General features: G+C 55.9%; 1 protein-coding gene across 1 annotated transcript; it reads left to right on the forward strand.

Annotated features, from left to right (window-relative positions):
• Positions 1 to 5558: 5558 nt before the first annotated feature.
• On the forward strand, positions 5559 to 8142 carry AQP6 (aquaporin 6). The gene is made up of 4 exons (XM_002922366.2): positions 5559 to 5959; positions 6753 to 6911; positions 7162 to 7242; positions 7899 to 8142. The coding sequence occupies exons 1-4, from the start codon at positions 5597 to 5599 to the stop codon at positions 8109 to 8111; spliced, it is 816 nt and encodes a 271-aa protein (XP_002922412.1). The 5' UTR covers positions 5559 to 5596; the 3' UTR covers positions 8112 to 8142.
• The last annotated feature ends 8022 nt before the right edge of the window (positions 8143 to 16164 follow it).

The raw sequence follows: 16164 nt of genomic DNA on the forward strand, positions 1-16164 counted from the left end.
TTAACACCAAATGGCAGTGTGCGTGCGTGTGCGTGTGTGTGTGTGTGTGAGAGAGAGAGAGAGAGAGAGAGAGAGAGAACCTCAGGGTCCCCTTAAAGGAAGATCCTCACCTGCCCCATCCACCCGGCCGCTACCCTCAAACCAGGCCGCAAATACCAGCTCCGACCAGCAGGGGGGGCCCTCGTCCACCGAATCCGCAGCTGCGGGGCTTCCTCTAACACAAATCCTGGGTCTGGGCCCTAGCCACATGGGGGTACGGGGAGTCTCTCAGGCTTGGGTCCCCTAGGCCACCAGGAAGCAGCTACTCCCAGTCCACTATCCGGGAGGGGGTGCAGAAGAGAGGGGATGCCTCTCCCTCTCGTCCCCACAGGACTCAGGTACAGGTACAGACATAAGTGGGAGGCTGGGCTCTCCGTCCAGCCCAGCAAGGTGCGTTCCTTTTTTTGATGGGTCGGAAGGGGAGCATAACGTGGTGAACGGTGGGCCTATGGGAGACAGACCCTCAGGGATGGGCGGGGCACCCAATTCGAGGAAGTTACAGGCCTGGCCTGGCCGGAGGGTGCGGGTCCCCATAGGGCTTTGGGCCTACAAGATGCGACGGCGGCTCGTTTGGCCAGCAGGGGGCGGTGTGTCCCTTGGTGTGTGAACTTCCAGGAGGGTCTGGAGCCCATGGAGGCCCGCGCACACGTGAACACGCACATGGCAGCCCTGCACATCTACACTGACCTTCAGTTGTACTCAAGGGGCTGTGTCTGCTGGGCATAGACTGCTCACTCTGTGTGTGTGTGTGTGTGTGTGTGTGTGTGTGTGTGTGTGTGTGAAGAGCCACACCAACCCTGACCTGTTCTCTCACAGGGCCACAGGGCTGCTGGGGACCAGACCTAGGAACCTGGCTCGGTGTGTTCTCAGAGAGGTATATGTGTGTGTCACACCCAAGTACACACGTGCTCAGTCACCCCTGAGCCTCTGCTCCACGGGGAAATGGAACCCGGGAAAAGCCTTGATTCTCCTATGGGAGGTTTCCTACTCCTCCCCCTCCCCCTCTGCCCAGGGGCTGCTGGTTTTCACCAGGTAGGAAGGTGGACATGGGGACACGATGGGGAGATGGGGGTAAAGGCAGAAAACAGCTGCAGGGTTGGCCGTCTAAGGGGATGGGAGGAGAGGCTCAGGGGTGGGTTAGCTCTGGAAGACCCTCCGGGGCCTCAGCTTCCTCTGTCAGGTGTGATCGGGGCTTCCACAGTCTGGGAGGGTTGGTGAGATGATGTGAGGGAAGATACCTTGATTCTTTTATTTTTTTTTTAAGATTTTATTTATTTATTTATTTGACAGAGAGAGAGACAGCCAGCAAGAGAGGGAACACAAGCAGGGGGGAGTGGGAGAGGAAGAAGCAGGCTCCCAGTGGAGGAGCCTGATGTGGGGCTCGATCCCAGAACGCCAGGATCACACCCTGAGCCAAAGGCAGTTGCCTAACGACTGAGCCACCCTGGTGCCCCTGAATCCTTCCCTTTCTGATGTGCTTCCATTCTCCCTCCTCTTCTTTCCCAGGACCTCCCTCCTTTCCCTCCCTTTTGCTCCCCCTCTGTTCCCCAAGCTGAGAAGACCTCAGTCAGAGCCCACATGGCCCCTTGTGCACACACAGCTACACCCCCCACTCCCCGACGGAGATAGCCCCACAGCAGCTAGACAGGCCTCTAGGAGGTTAAAAGCCCACGGCCACCTGACAGGCAGCTGTAGGCAGCCAGGAGTGGGGCCTTGGCAAAAGGCCTCTGAGCATGAGGGACCCCAGAGCTTAGCAATAGAGCCCAGGACTGACGGGGGAGGGGGTGCTGCCTGGAGCAAAGCCCTGGCCAATGCCCACCTGGCCTCAGGGGGTAAACGACCTTGTCCTGGACCAGACAGCTTCCCAGGAGGCTCTGCTCTAGGCCAGCTGGAGACAAGGGTTGCTGCTGCACTTGATTCTCTTGGCTTCCAGGGCCCAGAGCAGGAACCTCAGGAGCTGTCATAGCAACCAGGACCCTTCCCACCCCAACCCAGCCCTCACACTTGTCGCCCTGGAGGGGTGAAGGAGGGCAATCCTAACAACCAAAATTTTCTTGGCTCAGAGACACTGTCCTAGGTATCAACACATTTACCCCAATGACACATGGGGAAACGGGAATTATCTCCATTTATAAGTGGGGAAACTGAGCTCACAGAAGTTGCCCACTGGTTAGGGGTGCAGTATGCATGGCAATGTGCAAATGCTTTGCCTTATCAAAGGCCCTCGACAGCTAGGCACTAGTGCTGTTGGGTGCTTGGCATACAGGAGCACCTCACCGAGCCTAGGTAGGGTGTAGGGAAGCCCTCTGCGGCCCCGTCTGCAGGAAGGGAAGGAGAGAGATGCCCTGAGGTTCCCTGGGACAGCCCCTAGATACCCCACCGTGCCAGGGAGGAGTGTCACCCCACACTGCTCCCCACGGCCACATTCCTTCATTCCTCGAGCATTTCTTGAAAGCCTCTTTGATACCAGGCAAGCACGGGAGTCTGCACCGGAACAGGGGAGGCACTGAGAGGTCAAAGCCAGAAGTCGCCACTGGCTGGAGAGGAGAATCAGGGCAGCCTTCACAGAGGAACTGGACCTGAGCAAAGTCTTGAAAGAGAGACAAAGAGGAAAGGCGTAACAAACCCATGGTCTCTCCACTACTCGGGGATTACCCAGGCCCCGTTGTCAAGTAGTGGCCAGGAGGGGAGAAGTGAAAACCCCAGATGAGACTGGGACCGGCCCAGAGAGGATCCCAGTCGCTCAAAGGGAGCCAGGAGCACAAGGAAAAGCCCCTGACAGGACACAGGAGAAGGGCCAGAGGGAAGCTGGTGAGGGCATGGAGCAGCTGCGGGTGAGTTTGTGGCTGGGGAAGAAGGATGGGAAGAAGTCTTACCCTCTAGTTTCTCTTTCCAGGTAGGACAGGGGTCAAGCTGAGCTGTGGAAGAAAGCTGGAGTAAGGCACGTGGAGAGCATGGGCAAGGTTGGAAGTTGGCCTTAGGAGAATGGGGAGAGAGAGAGAGCCGACTGAGGACGATGTAAGGATTGCTGAGCAGAGCTGTGACCCCCGCTGAAGCCAGAGGCCATGGACTCGTCATGGCAGCTGTCTGCACGGCTGGGCGAGTTTCTCCAGCAGCGCTCAGCAGTGCAGATCCGGATGGGGGCGGGGGGCTGTGGAGGAGACTGGAACGGAGAGATGCACAGGCTGGGGTAGAGAAAACGGGGAGCCGGGACAGTGGGGGCACTGACGCCAGATGATCGGGCTGGGGAGGGGAGGGTGAGGCCAGGAAGGCTGGAAGAACGGAAAGGGAATGGGGGAGGGTGGGGGGACAGAGCCTGTAAGCAGCGCTGGCTTAGTCCACTAGAAGATTTCAGAGGGCTCAGTCCCAGGTGGGGTAGGTACAAGGAAGAAGAGCTGGCTGGTAGTAAGTAGATATGAAAGCCACCTGCCTCCTGGAGGTCCAGAAGCTTTTATTCATTCTTTCTTTCATTGATAAATATTTATCGAGCGCAGGACGCCTGGGTGTCTCAGTCAGTTAAGCGTCTGCCTTTGGCTCAGGTCGTGATCCCGGGATCCTGGGATCCAGCCCAAGGTGGGCCCCTGTGCCGCAGGGAGCCTGCTTCTCCCTCTGCCCCTACCCCTGCTTGTGCTCTCTCTGTCAAATAAATAAATAAAATCTTTAAAAAATATATTTATCGAGCACCAACTATGGCCAATCCCTGTGCGAGACACTAGATGTAGGGATGAGCGAAATTTGGTTCCTGCCCCCCGAGGGGCTCACTGCCCCATTAAGGAGGCACATTAACACCGTGACAGCTCTTGCGGTGACTGAAGTGTACCGAAGTGCCTGGGTGTGCTGGGAGCACACGGAGGGTCACCACCCAGACAAGGAGACCGGACACTGAAGCTGAGCCTTCGGGATGAGTTAGGAGTTACCCAAGCAAAGACGTGGGAAGGGCTGTGCAAGGAGAAGACTGGGCATCCTCCAAGGAGCAACCAGCATGGCGTGTTCCAGAACCACTGGCCATTTGGTGAGGCCACAGGGTAAAGCAAGGAGTGCGGACAGGTGAGGTGGGAGGAGCAAGATCCTGGAAGGCCTTGGAAGGGATTTTAGCAAGGGGGCAGCAGGATCAGATTTGCATTTTAGAAAGATCACTCAGGCTGCAGTGCGGATAATTGATTGGAGCTGAGTGAGGAAGCCGACAGAGAGAATGGTTCAAGGCCGCAGGGCAGCAGGGGTGGCAAGAAGAGGGCACAGTCAAGAAATATTTAGGATTCCAAATCAGCAGGACTCCATGCCTTTCTTGGTTGGGGGCAGGAGGGAGAGAACTTTCTTGAGGATGCTTCCCAGGTGCCACCAACTGAGCTGGAGAAAACAGGAAGAGTAATTTGGGGGGTGGGGGGGGCCGCAGAGAGATGAGGATCTCATTTGGAGACAGGTCACATTTGAGGAGCCTAAAGACACAGGAGCTGTGGCAGGGGTGGGGGGGTCAGGGCACCCCGATGTGGTGAAGGGTAAGGACTTATTTCAACAGCTCCACAGATCCTTCTTATGGAGGGAACACCTTTGTTTGACGGAATATCTTGATAGGCTGCTGGGGTTTGAAGGGCAGAGCCTAGGGCCTGGGTGACCTTAGGGCCAGCATTGCCACAAAAATGGCTCAGCTGCCCTGTGTGTGGACTTGAGAGAGACTGTTCAGGCCCCTGAGAAGGAGGCAAGCAGGAAGTGGAGGGGAGAGGGGGTGAGAGGGAGGGGGCGGGCAAGGGAGACAGGACGGGGCAAGGACAAGCCAGTGGAAATTCCCAGCTCGCAGGGGAAATTCTCCACTGCCGTGTGTTAGCTGATCAGCTGTGGAATAAGGCCCTCCTCCCTCTGTGCCCCCTGCGCCCACACGGACCTCGGTCCTTAGTAAAGTTGACTCTGTTCACATCTGCTTTCTGTGAGTAGAGATTGAGGTGGGAATGGAGGAAAGAGCTTCCTTTCACATCCGGGTTTATGGGGCATAGAACAGTGTGAGCCCATTTGGAGGCAGAGCCCGCAGGCAGAGGGGGTCAGAACAGAAGCCCCTGGGAAGACACAGGACCCTGGGAAGCAGGCCTTGGACTGGGGGACCTGATGTGCTTGCTGCATCTAAGCGGACACGGGGATGTGAGCACCCTGGAATCCCATGTCCAGCACTCCTGCACCTGCCACCCTCAGGCCTGGCCTCTGCCTGCAGTGGCATTAGGCCTGTCCGGCTCGGGAACCCGGAGGTTCCAGCTCAGCGCCTAGGGGCTGCCCCCCCCCACCAAGCTGCGAGGCAAGCTCAGGGCGGAGCGAGCAGGGAGCACCACTCCTCATACCGGCCTCACGCCTCCCGCCCACCCAGACACACACAGTCTTGTCAGGCTGCTCCCTGCCAGTCTGACCAGCAGGTCCTCGGGTCAGCAGTGAAGGAGCAGGCCAGAGACAAGAGAGCAGAGGAGATAGCCGAGATCGGAGGCCAGAGAAACAGAGTTCCCAGGAGAAATAGAGGCCGCCGCCAAGGCAGCAGGACCCGCGCCCAGGGCAGCCCGGCGGCTGAGGCGGGGCCAGGATGCGGGGGTGCTGGTTCTGGGGGGCTGTCAGCAGGGCGCTGTTCGCAGAGTTCCTGGCCACAGGGCTGTACGTGTTCTTTGGTGTGGGCTCAGCTCTGCCCTGGCCCTCGGCGCTTCCCACCGTGCTGCAAGTCGCCATCACCTTCAACCTGGCCACGGCCGTGGCTGTGCAGATCACCTGGAAGACCAGCGGGGGCCACATCAACCCCGCCGTGACTCTGGCCTTCCTCGTGGGCTCCCAAATCTCCCTGCCCCGTGCTGTGGCCTATGTGGCTGCCCAGCTGGCGGGGGCCACGGTGGGGGCTGCTCTGCTGTATGGGGTCATTCCAGGAGACATCCGAGAGACCCTTGGGGTTAACATGGTAGGTGCAGGGACGGGCACCTGGCGGGGCCGGGAAAGGGATGCCAACACAGGTGGTAAGGGTGGAGGGCCGGGCCTGAGGAGAGGGGACAGGGAGGTGATAACTCAGCCACGTGCTCCTGGCCTGCTCTGGGCTGAGCCCTGGGACCCGGGGAACCAGACCGTGGCCTTAGTGCAGGCAGAGCAGGAATGGGGGTATGGTACAAGGGACAGGGGGAACAGGAGCAGGAGTCAGGCAAGGACCAGGTATTGAAGGGTCGGGGGAGCCAGGGAGGCCTGGGGCTGTGGGGAGTGCCAGGGGACCCGGCCTGCCCTTCCCCTCTCCCCGTCCACCCTGTGCCCTGCTTCTCTGCGTCCCCATGTTCCTCCTTCCCCAGCACCCTGAGGCCTGTCTCACTCCCCCAGATTCCCCTAATTATCTATCCTTCCACCTACTTCCCTAAGTCTCCTCCTTCCACTCCTACCCACGGTCTCCTCCCAGTCTGCTCGAAAACCTGCACACACACCGCCCCCTGCCCAGCTCTGAGCCTTCCCTTCCCCATCAGAGCTGAGCCCCTCACCAACTACTGGCCCCAGCCAACCGGTGGGCTAGGAGGGAGGCCGCTCCGTTCCGCAGGGAGCCGGCGCCCAGGGCTGACCTGAGCTCCACTGCACAGCTCTCCCCACTCCAGCTCCTTGGGCCCTGGACCCGGTGGTGGTGAGGCGTCCCCTCCTTAGAGCAAGGAAGTGAGGCCCAAGGGCGTCACCGAGCCCCCGCAGAACCGCATCACCTCCAGCACAGCCACCTCCCCCAGGTCCGGAGCAACGTCTCGACCGGCCAGGCCGTGGCGGTGGAGCTGGTTCTGACCCTGCAGCTGGTGCTCTGCATTTTTGTTTCGACCGACAGCCGGCAGGCATCGGGCTCCCCGGCCACCATGATAGGGATCTCTCTGGCACTGGGCCACCTCATTGGGGTAAGAGGCGAAGGGGACACCGTGTACCACACTGGTCCCTCCCTGAGGAGGCTGCAGGGTCCCTGAAGGCCAGGAAGGATCCCTCCCTGAGCCCCTCATGCATTGGGTCGAGGCTGTGTTCCCAGGTCCAGGGTGAGGCGCTGCAGTGGCCAAGGCTGGGACCAAGGCTCTAAGCCGGGGCAGAGGGGACTGTCCCCTCCCGGGCCTGCCTTAAGCCTCCTCACACCCCGAACCCGCACTCGCCCCCCAGGTCTACTTCACCGGCTGCTCCATGAACCCGGCCCGCTCCTTCGGCCCCGCCGTCATCATTGGGAAGTTCGAGGTCCACTGGGTGAGAGCCTCTGCGGGCAGCCATGGGGTGGGGCGGGCCTGGGGACAGGGGTGATAGGGACTGTGGCTTTCACCGGCGGGGGGGTCCACAGGGACTTGGGGAGACAGGTTCCCCCCTACCACAGACCATCTTGACCCCCAGTGGAGGTTTCCCTAAGCTTCAGAAGATGGAGGTGAGTATCCTGGCTTGTACTTTGTTTCTTTCTAGCTTCAGTAGCCAAGGGGACCCAGTGGACTGTCGATAAATGGGCCGGGGCGGGAGCTGCAGCCTTGGCCCCGGCCTCAAGTCCTGGCTGTTTCCTTATTCACTTCCTCCAGCTGGACCAGTTTCCAAACTTGGATAAAGCAAAAGACAAACAGAAATAGACACACACACACCAGCAGAAGCAGGAAGATCACTTAGCCGGGGCTCCAGGGAACAGGGGAGGCGAGAGGAGGGAAACAGGAGTGGTGAGGAGACTGGGCCCGCCCTGTGCAAGGCAAGGTCACCTCAACTGTAGCGACTCGGCGGGCAGGACACCTGTTTCTCCATTTTGCCACTGTGTAGACAGCTCGAGGGGTCCTGGGAGACCAAGCCAATGCTCGGGAAGCAGGTGAGGGTCCCAGAGCTACCCTATGATCCTGGTAACTCATGCCGCCTTCTGTCTGCCCCCTCAGATCTTCTGGGTGGGACCCCTGACGGGAGCTGTCCTGGCTTCGCTGACCTACAACTTCATCCTGTTCCCTGACACCAAGACCATGGCCCAGCGACTGGCCATCCTCATGGGTACTGAGGAAGGAGAGAAAGCGACAGAAGCGGAGCCCGAGAAGAGAGAATCCCAGTCCAGTTCGGGGGATACTGAAATGGGCAACGTGTGTCAGATAGTATAGGTTTCTTTGGGTTTCTGAGAGGAGCCCTTAAGGGGGGGTAGCATGCCTTGTACAACCAGACTTCAGGTTTAATAGGGGGTGGGGGCAGGGTGGGGGGATGAGAGCAGGAAGGCTGGGAGGCCAGGCCTCTTGTCCTAACAGGGTGGGCAGGGAATGTCGATCCCTATCCCTGGCATTATATTTCTAGACAGAAAGAATCTGGGGAGCAAATCTGTTCTGTTTCCTCCTCCTCCATCTTTTAATGGGACAGAGCAGAAGGAGGCAGGAAAATGCATGATCGCCCTCCCCATCTCTCATCTGTCTGGATCCTAGTGGGCTTCCCGAGCCTCCAGATTGCCTTGTCTTGGGTATTAGAGCCCAGACAGCCATTCAGCTTAGACACTAAGGGCTATAGAGACCTTGGGGACCCCCAACGTCTCACCCACCCTTGAGGGGAAAGCCAGACTTCCCAGAAGAATCGGGTCCTGGGACAGTCTCTGAGCACCTCGTAGGGCTGTCTCTGCTCTTGGGTATGGTTTGGGGCTACAGACCGGCCCTCAGCCTGGAGGCTTCCTGAAGACAGAGACTGTCCTTCCAATCGATCTTCATTCCTCATGCCTCTAAATGCTCAGGAGAGGACCCCACCCTTGGGAAGAGCTGACCCAGAGAGGAGTCTCTTCTAGGGCAGGCAGTGGGGCAGCATCTGGCGAGGGAGGTTTGGGCCAAACAGGCCTTTTCCAGGCAGGCTCTCCCCAGATGTCTGCCCACCCTCCACCCCACAGCCCCATTCATGGGAAGAATCCTGAGAGGGGGAAGTCCCTATCCCAGCCCCCAGTCCCTGACCTGCGCCACAAGCTGCCTCCAGCCTCATGCTCAATTCTCCCAGGATCCTCAAAAAGCTACTGAATAGGTCCCAAGGATGGTAAGAACTCAGGAATGACCCAAGGAATCAAGGTTGGCTGTCTGGTGCCTCTAAAGGATTACTAGTCTCAGCTGGTTTGTTAATACTGACAAGCTGCTCTAAATATAGTCTCCCCATGACTTGGGGCCCTATCTGGATCTCAGCTTCCTCACCTATAAAATGGGCACAGTTCTTCCTCAGAGCCTGCTGTGAAAACAAACAACAGACTGGAAAATGTTTTCAGAAGTTAAAATGCTAGAAAAACAAACCCAATAAATGATGATTATTGTCGCTGTTACTGTAATTATCGGGTTTGAATACAATTGCTGTTGGTAATGGGAGGGAGGAGGGAAGAAGGGAGAGGGGGATGATTGAGAGGGAGGGAAAAGAGAGTAGGCTTTTCTCCTTTCATCTGTTCCACTGACTCCCACTGCCTCCTTCTCTCCTGGATCTACTGACCCGGGAGCTTTGTGTGTGTGGAGGGGGTTGAGGAGGGCCCCTGGAACAAAGAGACAAGCCAATAAAAGTCAGTTCTTCTCATCTCTATGGTGCCCATCACCATGGTACCCTGAGATACAGCAACCAAATCCATAAAAAAGGTCGTTTTCCATGATGTCTCCAAAGGTGCTGGGGATGGGAGGGGCTACCACAGTCTTTCAAGGGCAGGGTAACAGAGCCCCGCCGGTGACCAGCGCAAGAGCTGAGTCCCCGAGTGCTCATGGCCACAGTGGCCGTGTTCAGGGTTCTGTGATATTGTCGGTGTGGAGTACTATTCACGTCTCTCCAAGCCGGGCCTCACTCCTCCATCTTCAGAATGTCTCCGAGCCCAGGGCTTCTTGTGCCCTTTTAGGAGCATGGACAGCTGGGTGGGGGGGGGGAGGGATGTGATTGACTTGCTAAAGGCCACCGAGCTCAGTACCACAGCCCCCTGAGGTCTCCTCAGCTCCCAGCTTAGAATTTTCCAAAATAGAGCTCCAGGGGGCTTATACAAGCTATAGCTGGAGGAAGGAAGGAAGGAGGGAAGGAGGCAAGAACTAGAAGGTTGACAAGGGCAGGGGGGTGGAGCTCCTGCAGTAGGCTCTGAAGCTCCTAGACAAATCATCTCTGCGTCCCCAGAGCGGAGCCCACACTGGGTGCTCAATGAAAGTTTGATGAATGAATGACTGAGGCTGGGCGACTGGGGAGGGAGGGGAGGCAGTAATTGATCACGAGAATTCAGGAGTTACAACTTCGGATGAGCCAGGATGAGAGCAGCCGAGACGCCTATGCTCGTGGGGAGGGGTAGCTGGGACCAGGGTGCACAGCCGCACTGGGGTCCCCACCCCTACTCCGGAGCGGACTGCAGAACCCGTCTCGGGAACTTCCGGGCCCAAAGGGTCAGGGTGGCTGCTTGGAGGGAGAGCTGGGGCTATTTTCCTGGACAGTTCTTTAAAGCTGTGCTCTGTCAGAACAGACTAGAGCAAGGGGAGACAAGCTTCATGAAAAGTGAGGAAATAGGTTAGAATCTGAAGAGCATCCAAAGTTAGACACGGGAATGAGTAACCAAAGGTTAGCTTCTCCTTCTCTGGAGCCCTTTAATAGGACAGCCAGCCATCTGCTTGGATGAGGGAAGGGCCGGCCCTCAGCCCTCAGGGAGCCGGAGTCACAGGTTCCAGCCAGGGGCAGCAAGGCTTCACAGTCCCGGCCCCTGGGCCTTGGGGCGGGGGAGGGGAGCGTGGGGAGGACGGAGACCCAACCAGGCAGACCCTTGGTGTGAGCTCCCTTCCTGCCGGTTGTCAGGGGAAGTTTTTAATTAATGGTGTGTAATCTGATCTGGCCCTTCTCCCCGCTGAGCACTGCCTTCAATCAGCAGAGCCATCTGCGGTGGCAATTCATAATTCTCCCGAAAGGGGGGGGTGCCTGGGTGATTAATACAATTAGCCTTTTATGTTGATGATTGTCTTAGCAGGAGCAGATGATGCGAGCCCAGAGCCCAGGCTGCCGTGTCCCCACTGGCTGGCAGGAAGCCCCTCTCCACTTCCCACCCCCACTGCTACCTCTGGCTGGAAAGAGGACACACTGGGACCACACTGTGCGGCGGGGGGGTGCGGGGAGCCCACGAAGGGGCCAGGCTCTGGGACACATTTGGGCTGCTTGGACTGAGGGGAGAGGAGAAGAAGACCATGATCCAGAGACTTTCACTTTCTGAAGAAAATCACTTTGACTTAAAGGATTCTGGGCACCATATTAAAAAAAAAAAAAAAGGAAGAAGACTACATAAAGGTATAATAGGGGTTGAGAGGGTTGAAAAAGTTTAAATACAGGCTCAGGCAGTTATAGCTGTGTGAACGCAAGCAAGTTACTTAAGGATCCTGAGCCTCGCTTTCCTCATTTGGAAAATGGGGTTATTCAATAAGGGGGCTGGAACCACACGGATGTATGTGGTTAGCAAGGCAACTAACACAGGTCTCGGTGGGTGGTAGGGTTGTCACCCTCACTGCCGTAGATTGCCATTCCCTCTGCCGATGGTTCAGCTGCTTTCCCGGCAGTTCCTAACACAGCCCAGCCAGCTAGTACTGCAGAAGGACCCACTTCCTCCCCATTCCCCAGCCTTCATTAGCAGAAGCAAAGGAGAGAGACAGAGAGAAAGAGAGAGAGAGAGAGAGAGAGAGAGTGTGTGTGTGTGTGTGTGTGTGTGTGTGTGTGTGCTGGGGGAGGATCCCAGAGGAAAGAGGAGTCAAGAATCACACCCAAAGGGCACCTGGCTGGCTTAATTGGAAGAGCACATGTCTCTCAATCTCTGGGTTGTGAGTTTCAGCCCCACGTTGGCTGTAGAGATTCTTAAAGATAAATACATTTTTTTTAAAAAGAAAAATAAAAAAGGAATCCAACCCAAGAAAGAAAGGAAGGCCTCCCCAGAACAGAGAGGTGGAGCCCTGGAGTGATGGTGGCTGAGGGCTGGTTTGCGGGAAGATCCAGGAAATGAGAGTAAGGAGGCCGGGTGGGTATAAAGGGGTAAAAAGACGCAGGACTTTGAGCATCTGGAATTTCATATGAAAGCTAAGGAAACAAAAGGGGAGCAGCCGTCAGAGCTGAGGGTTGAAGAGGTGGCACAAATCAAAGTCTGAGATCTCTGATCTACCCCAGGTCAAATGATCTGGAACAAGCTGACTGGGGACTTGCTGGGAGGGTGCACTGGGCTGGGAGAGGGTATCGCCTCAGTCCCTCCCAGCCCACAGCACTGCACTCCAGCACCCGGAGCCGCTCCTTCTCCACAGGGATGTTGACCTAGGGCCAATGCCAGGCACCGGCGATGTCAGGGGGAAGGCAGGGAGCAAAGAAGGGAGGGGAGACGTTAAGGGCTAATCAAGAAGAGGCATCCGGCTGAACAGCGGCCACTCTGGCAGCTGGGGCAGGGGGTCTGCACGGCCAAGATGTGCAATCGCTGCTCGGGGAGGGGCAGCTACGCTGAGGAGCATCGGCTGCCAGCGGAGCTAGTGAAGGGGGTTAGGAGCATGTGGAGTCTGACAGCACTAATTAGTAGGCCGCAGGCAGGTAATGGGCAGAAAGGGGGGAAATACGAACCGTTTCAGAGCTCTGATTAAGTCAGCGAATGGGGCAGTTATTGCCAAAACGGGGGCTGGAGGATGCCACTAGCGGCAGCAGGGACCAACAACTCGACCCCAGCTCCGTGGACGGATGGAACAAGGCCCAGCCAGGCCAGGGCTCGGCCTGAGATCAGAGGGGAGGCCGGGACGGACGTCGGGGTGCAGTCATGAGGCACAGGGCTGGAGGTGCCTCGTCGCCCGGAATGTGCCTCCCGGCCCCCTCCAGCTGCCCTGTGCACCCTGAGATGCAGCCATAACGGCATCACCTCTGAGGCTGCTAAGCCTGCAGCCGCTGCCTCCCGGGCACCCCCAGCCCTCTGCACACACCTCCATCCCGGCACGGAACGTACCGCTTCAGTTACTGGAACACGTCTCTCCACCGCAACACGAAGACCTTCTTAAACAAAGTTATATTTTTAGTCCACTGCTCGTCTCAGGGCAACAGTTTCCTTGACTGTCTGTCCTTTTCTTGTTGGTCCCCAAACCATGGCTTTCCAGTGTCACGGGAGGAAAGGCCTCTGGTATTCTGGATTTGGTGAGCAAACTGGGCAAAGGATTGCAATAAACACTCCCAGCTCCCTGCCCGAACAGACCCGTAACCTCCTTTGGGTTAAAGCACCCCAGTGTTTCGGCATTGTTCTCATTTCAGAGCTCCTCCAGGGAGGACTAGTGTTCTGGTCATAGCCTCACTGATTCACAATGGCTTTTTTCCTACACTTCCCTGACTAGGTGGTCACATGTAATGGCTCTAGGGGTCATGGCTGGGACAGATTTTGATTCTGTCCTACATGTTGCCTCTCTGTCTCATTGCCTGTCTGTCTCATTCTTCTTTGAGCCCTGCTTTTCCTATCCTGCAGCTTCCCTCAGACACAGGGAACTCCCTGTTTTAAACTCTTGGACCACAGCTAAGTAGCAGGTTCCCTGACCTCCACATCTGGTCTAGCCAACAGCCTATCTCCCTCGAACAGCTAACGCTTCCAGCCCAAATAACATTGATAATAAGATGCTTGACTATTTTATGAGTCACTAAAGAAGAAAAAACACTGCATTGTTTTTGTAAGATGCAACGGATTAAAAGATATTCCAAGTCTCAGAAATATTAAAACATGTTTTAAGTGCATCTTACAACCAAGGAAATGATCATTTCTCCTTCATATCTTCGCTCTTCATCGTTTTTTAGTATTTACTTATTGGAGAGAAAGAGTGCGCTCACAGGCACGCGAGTAGACAGAGGATCAGAGGGGGAAGGAGGGGAGAGGGAAAGAATCTCAAGCAGACTCCGTGCTGAGCAAAGAGCCCAACACCGGCCTCTATCCCACAACCCTGAGATCATGACCTGAGCTGAAACCAAGAGTTGGATGCTTAACCAACTGAGCCACCCAGGTGCCCCAGATCTTGGCTCTTTAAATCAGATTTTAAAGTGAAGGGGAGGGGTGCCTGGGTGGCTCAGTTGGTTAAGTGTCTGAGTCTTGATCTCAAGGTCTTGAGTTCGAGCCCCGCATTAGGCTACATGCCGGGTGTGGAGCCTACTATGAATGAATGAATGAATGAAGCGAAGCGGAATGTAAGGCCAAAGTGGGGACCTCACTTTGGTGAGGTCTCAGGTCTTCTTCCTCTAAGGGGGATGGGCACCATTGCCCTCATATGCTCTCAGCTCTATTGCAGTGTTTCAATACCCATCCAAGATGGCTAACATTCCTTCTCAGGGCCAGGGAGGCCAGTGAAGAAAAACCCACTTTTTTTAAGGAGACAAAATAAGACACAAACCATGCCAAGCAGGGAACACCATTTTTGAGGGGATAATCGCCTAGCCCTCCAACACCATTTATCCAACCACTTCCCACCCTACCGGCTTATCTTCCCCAGAGCCTCCAGGCCAGAGCCATGAGAAGATGCCGAGATTAGTCATTTCCTCCTAATCGGGCTAAGACAGCTCCTTTAAGCTGCCGACTGCAGGCAGTTCCCGTTAAAGCAAAGCAGCTGGAAAGGGCTTAGCCCTTTAATGCCAGCAGCTGTATCTCCACAGTGCGGCTTCTCTGCTGAGGGGCTGGACTCTGTCCAGAAGCATCAGGCATTTAGCCCCAGTCAACATACATTAACCCAGGAGGAGAGAGCAGCCAGCTCCCTGGGACGAGGAGAGGTGGTTCATGTAAGCACCCCACCTGAGGCCTTGCTTTCCAACGAGGAAGAAAAACCCCGGCCCCTTCATATGTCTTGCTCTACTATACCCGGACAAACTACCATCTTACAGGCAGGGGGGTGGTTCTCTACGGCAGGGGCAACTCCATTTTAAAAACTCACCTAAGGACAGATCCACTTGTTAGTTTTGACAACAAAAGACTTCAGGCCACTAACCACACAGGCGCATTCTTCTTTGAGCTGTTTTTTTTCCCTCTGAGGTCGAAAGTATTCTTCTGATCCCGGGCGTGCATATGTGTGGACACAACAGACTGACTACTTCTTCTTGGAGAGCACTGGGCCCTGGGGTTGCTGAGGAAGAAAGCCGAACAGCCCTCAGAAAGCCCTGGCACAGAGCAGGCTGCTGAAGAGAGATCACTCGACGACTTCTTACTCAAAGCCAGATGGTGAACATGAGACGGGGTGAGAGCTAATGCCACTCAGGGGGAAAGCCAATAAGCTAATCCACTGACACGTTTCTAGAAGCAGGCTGATGGCTTTGGCTCAGAGACCTGCCTGTTCTTGGCTCTGAGCTTCAGAGCCCACAAGATGCACCTGGGGGACTGGGGAACGGACCCCCACTGGGAGGGGCCTCAAACACTCACACCAGCCCCTCCACCTCCTTCCACACAGAAAGCAGCCCTGGGTCACCAACCAAGCCCAGGGCTCCCATTCGACAGGACAATAAAGCCCAACCATTATGAAATTTCATTCTCCTGTCCCAAATGTTTTTCCCAGCAGTCTGGGCCTCCCTGCTCCTTCTGGGTCATCTGTCAATAAGCACATCCGCAAACAGTCTTGAGAGGAATCATTTCTGTACCTAATAATGTATCAACAGACCCCACAATGCTCACCGCAGCTGAGCTCCAGGAGGAGCGGTAATCCCCAGGTTCTTATCCCCGCTAGACTATAGATTAGTTTGTGGGAATTTAAGCTGAATCACCCCTCTGAATTTGTCAACTGGGATAAGATTACCTGCCCACCCCACATGGATGTGGCGACATCAGGTAAGATGATGACTGAGAGCACTTGGTATACGGTCAATCACCATATTACATTTCCTAGAGACTTTACGAGGAATCGGTTAATTCCATCTTCACTGAAGACCAGAGAAGATATTAACTGACAAGTGCTTTATTAGAAATCTAAATATCCATTTATACGTGTCTGAGCCTAGCACGCAGATGGTGTCCAACTGTGTGAGATGTGCGAGCAATCTGTAGCAAAACAATGCTAAATGAAGCTGGCGAGAGTTATAGAGGGAGAAGGTAGACAAAAGGAAAATTCCTGCCTCCAACTCTGAGTCCCTGAAAAGTGGCCTCCTTTCCCATCCCACACGACTGCGGAGGACAAGGCTCCCACACACTACAAGGTTATTCCTAGTGACGTCAAACTGCCTTCTGCCTGA

The sequence above is a fragment of the Ailuropoda melanoleuca genome, chromosome 16 (genome assembly GCF_002007445.2).
Source record: "Ailuropoda melanoleuca isolate Jingjing chromosome 16, ASM200744v2, whole genome shotgun sequence".
NCBI lineage: Eukaryota > Metazoa > Chordata > Mammalia > Carnivora > Ursidae > Ailuropoda > Ailuropoda melanoleuca.

What these genes read in the sequence shown, in the direction of transcription:
- AQP6 (XM_002922366.2), top strand. Translation starts at nt 5,597, where the DNA reads ATGCGGGGGTGCTGGTTCTGGGGGGCTGTCAGCAGGGCGCTGTTCGCA. An exon ending in AGACCCTTGGGGTTAACATG is followed by an intron (nt 5,960 to 6,752) that starts GTAGGTGCAGGG and finishes CACCTCCCCCAG; the next exon opens with GTCCGGAGCAACGTCTCGAC. An exon ending in GGAAGTTCGAGGTCCACTGG is followed by an intron (nt 7,243 to 7,898) that starts GTGAGAGCCTCT and finishes CTGCCCCCTCAG; the next exon opens with ATCTTCTGGGTGGGACCCCT.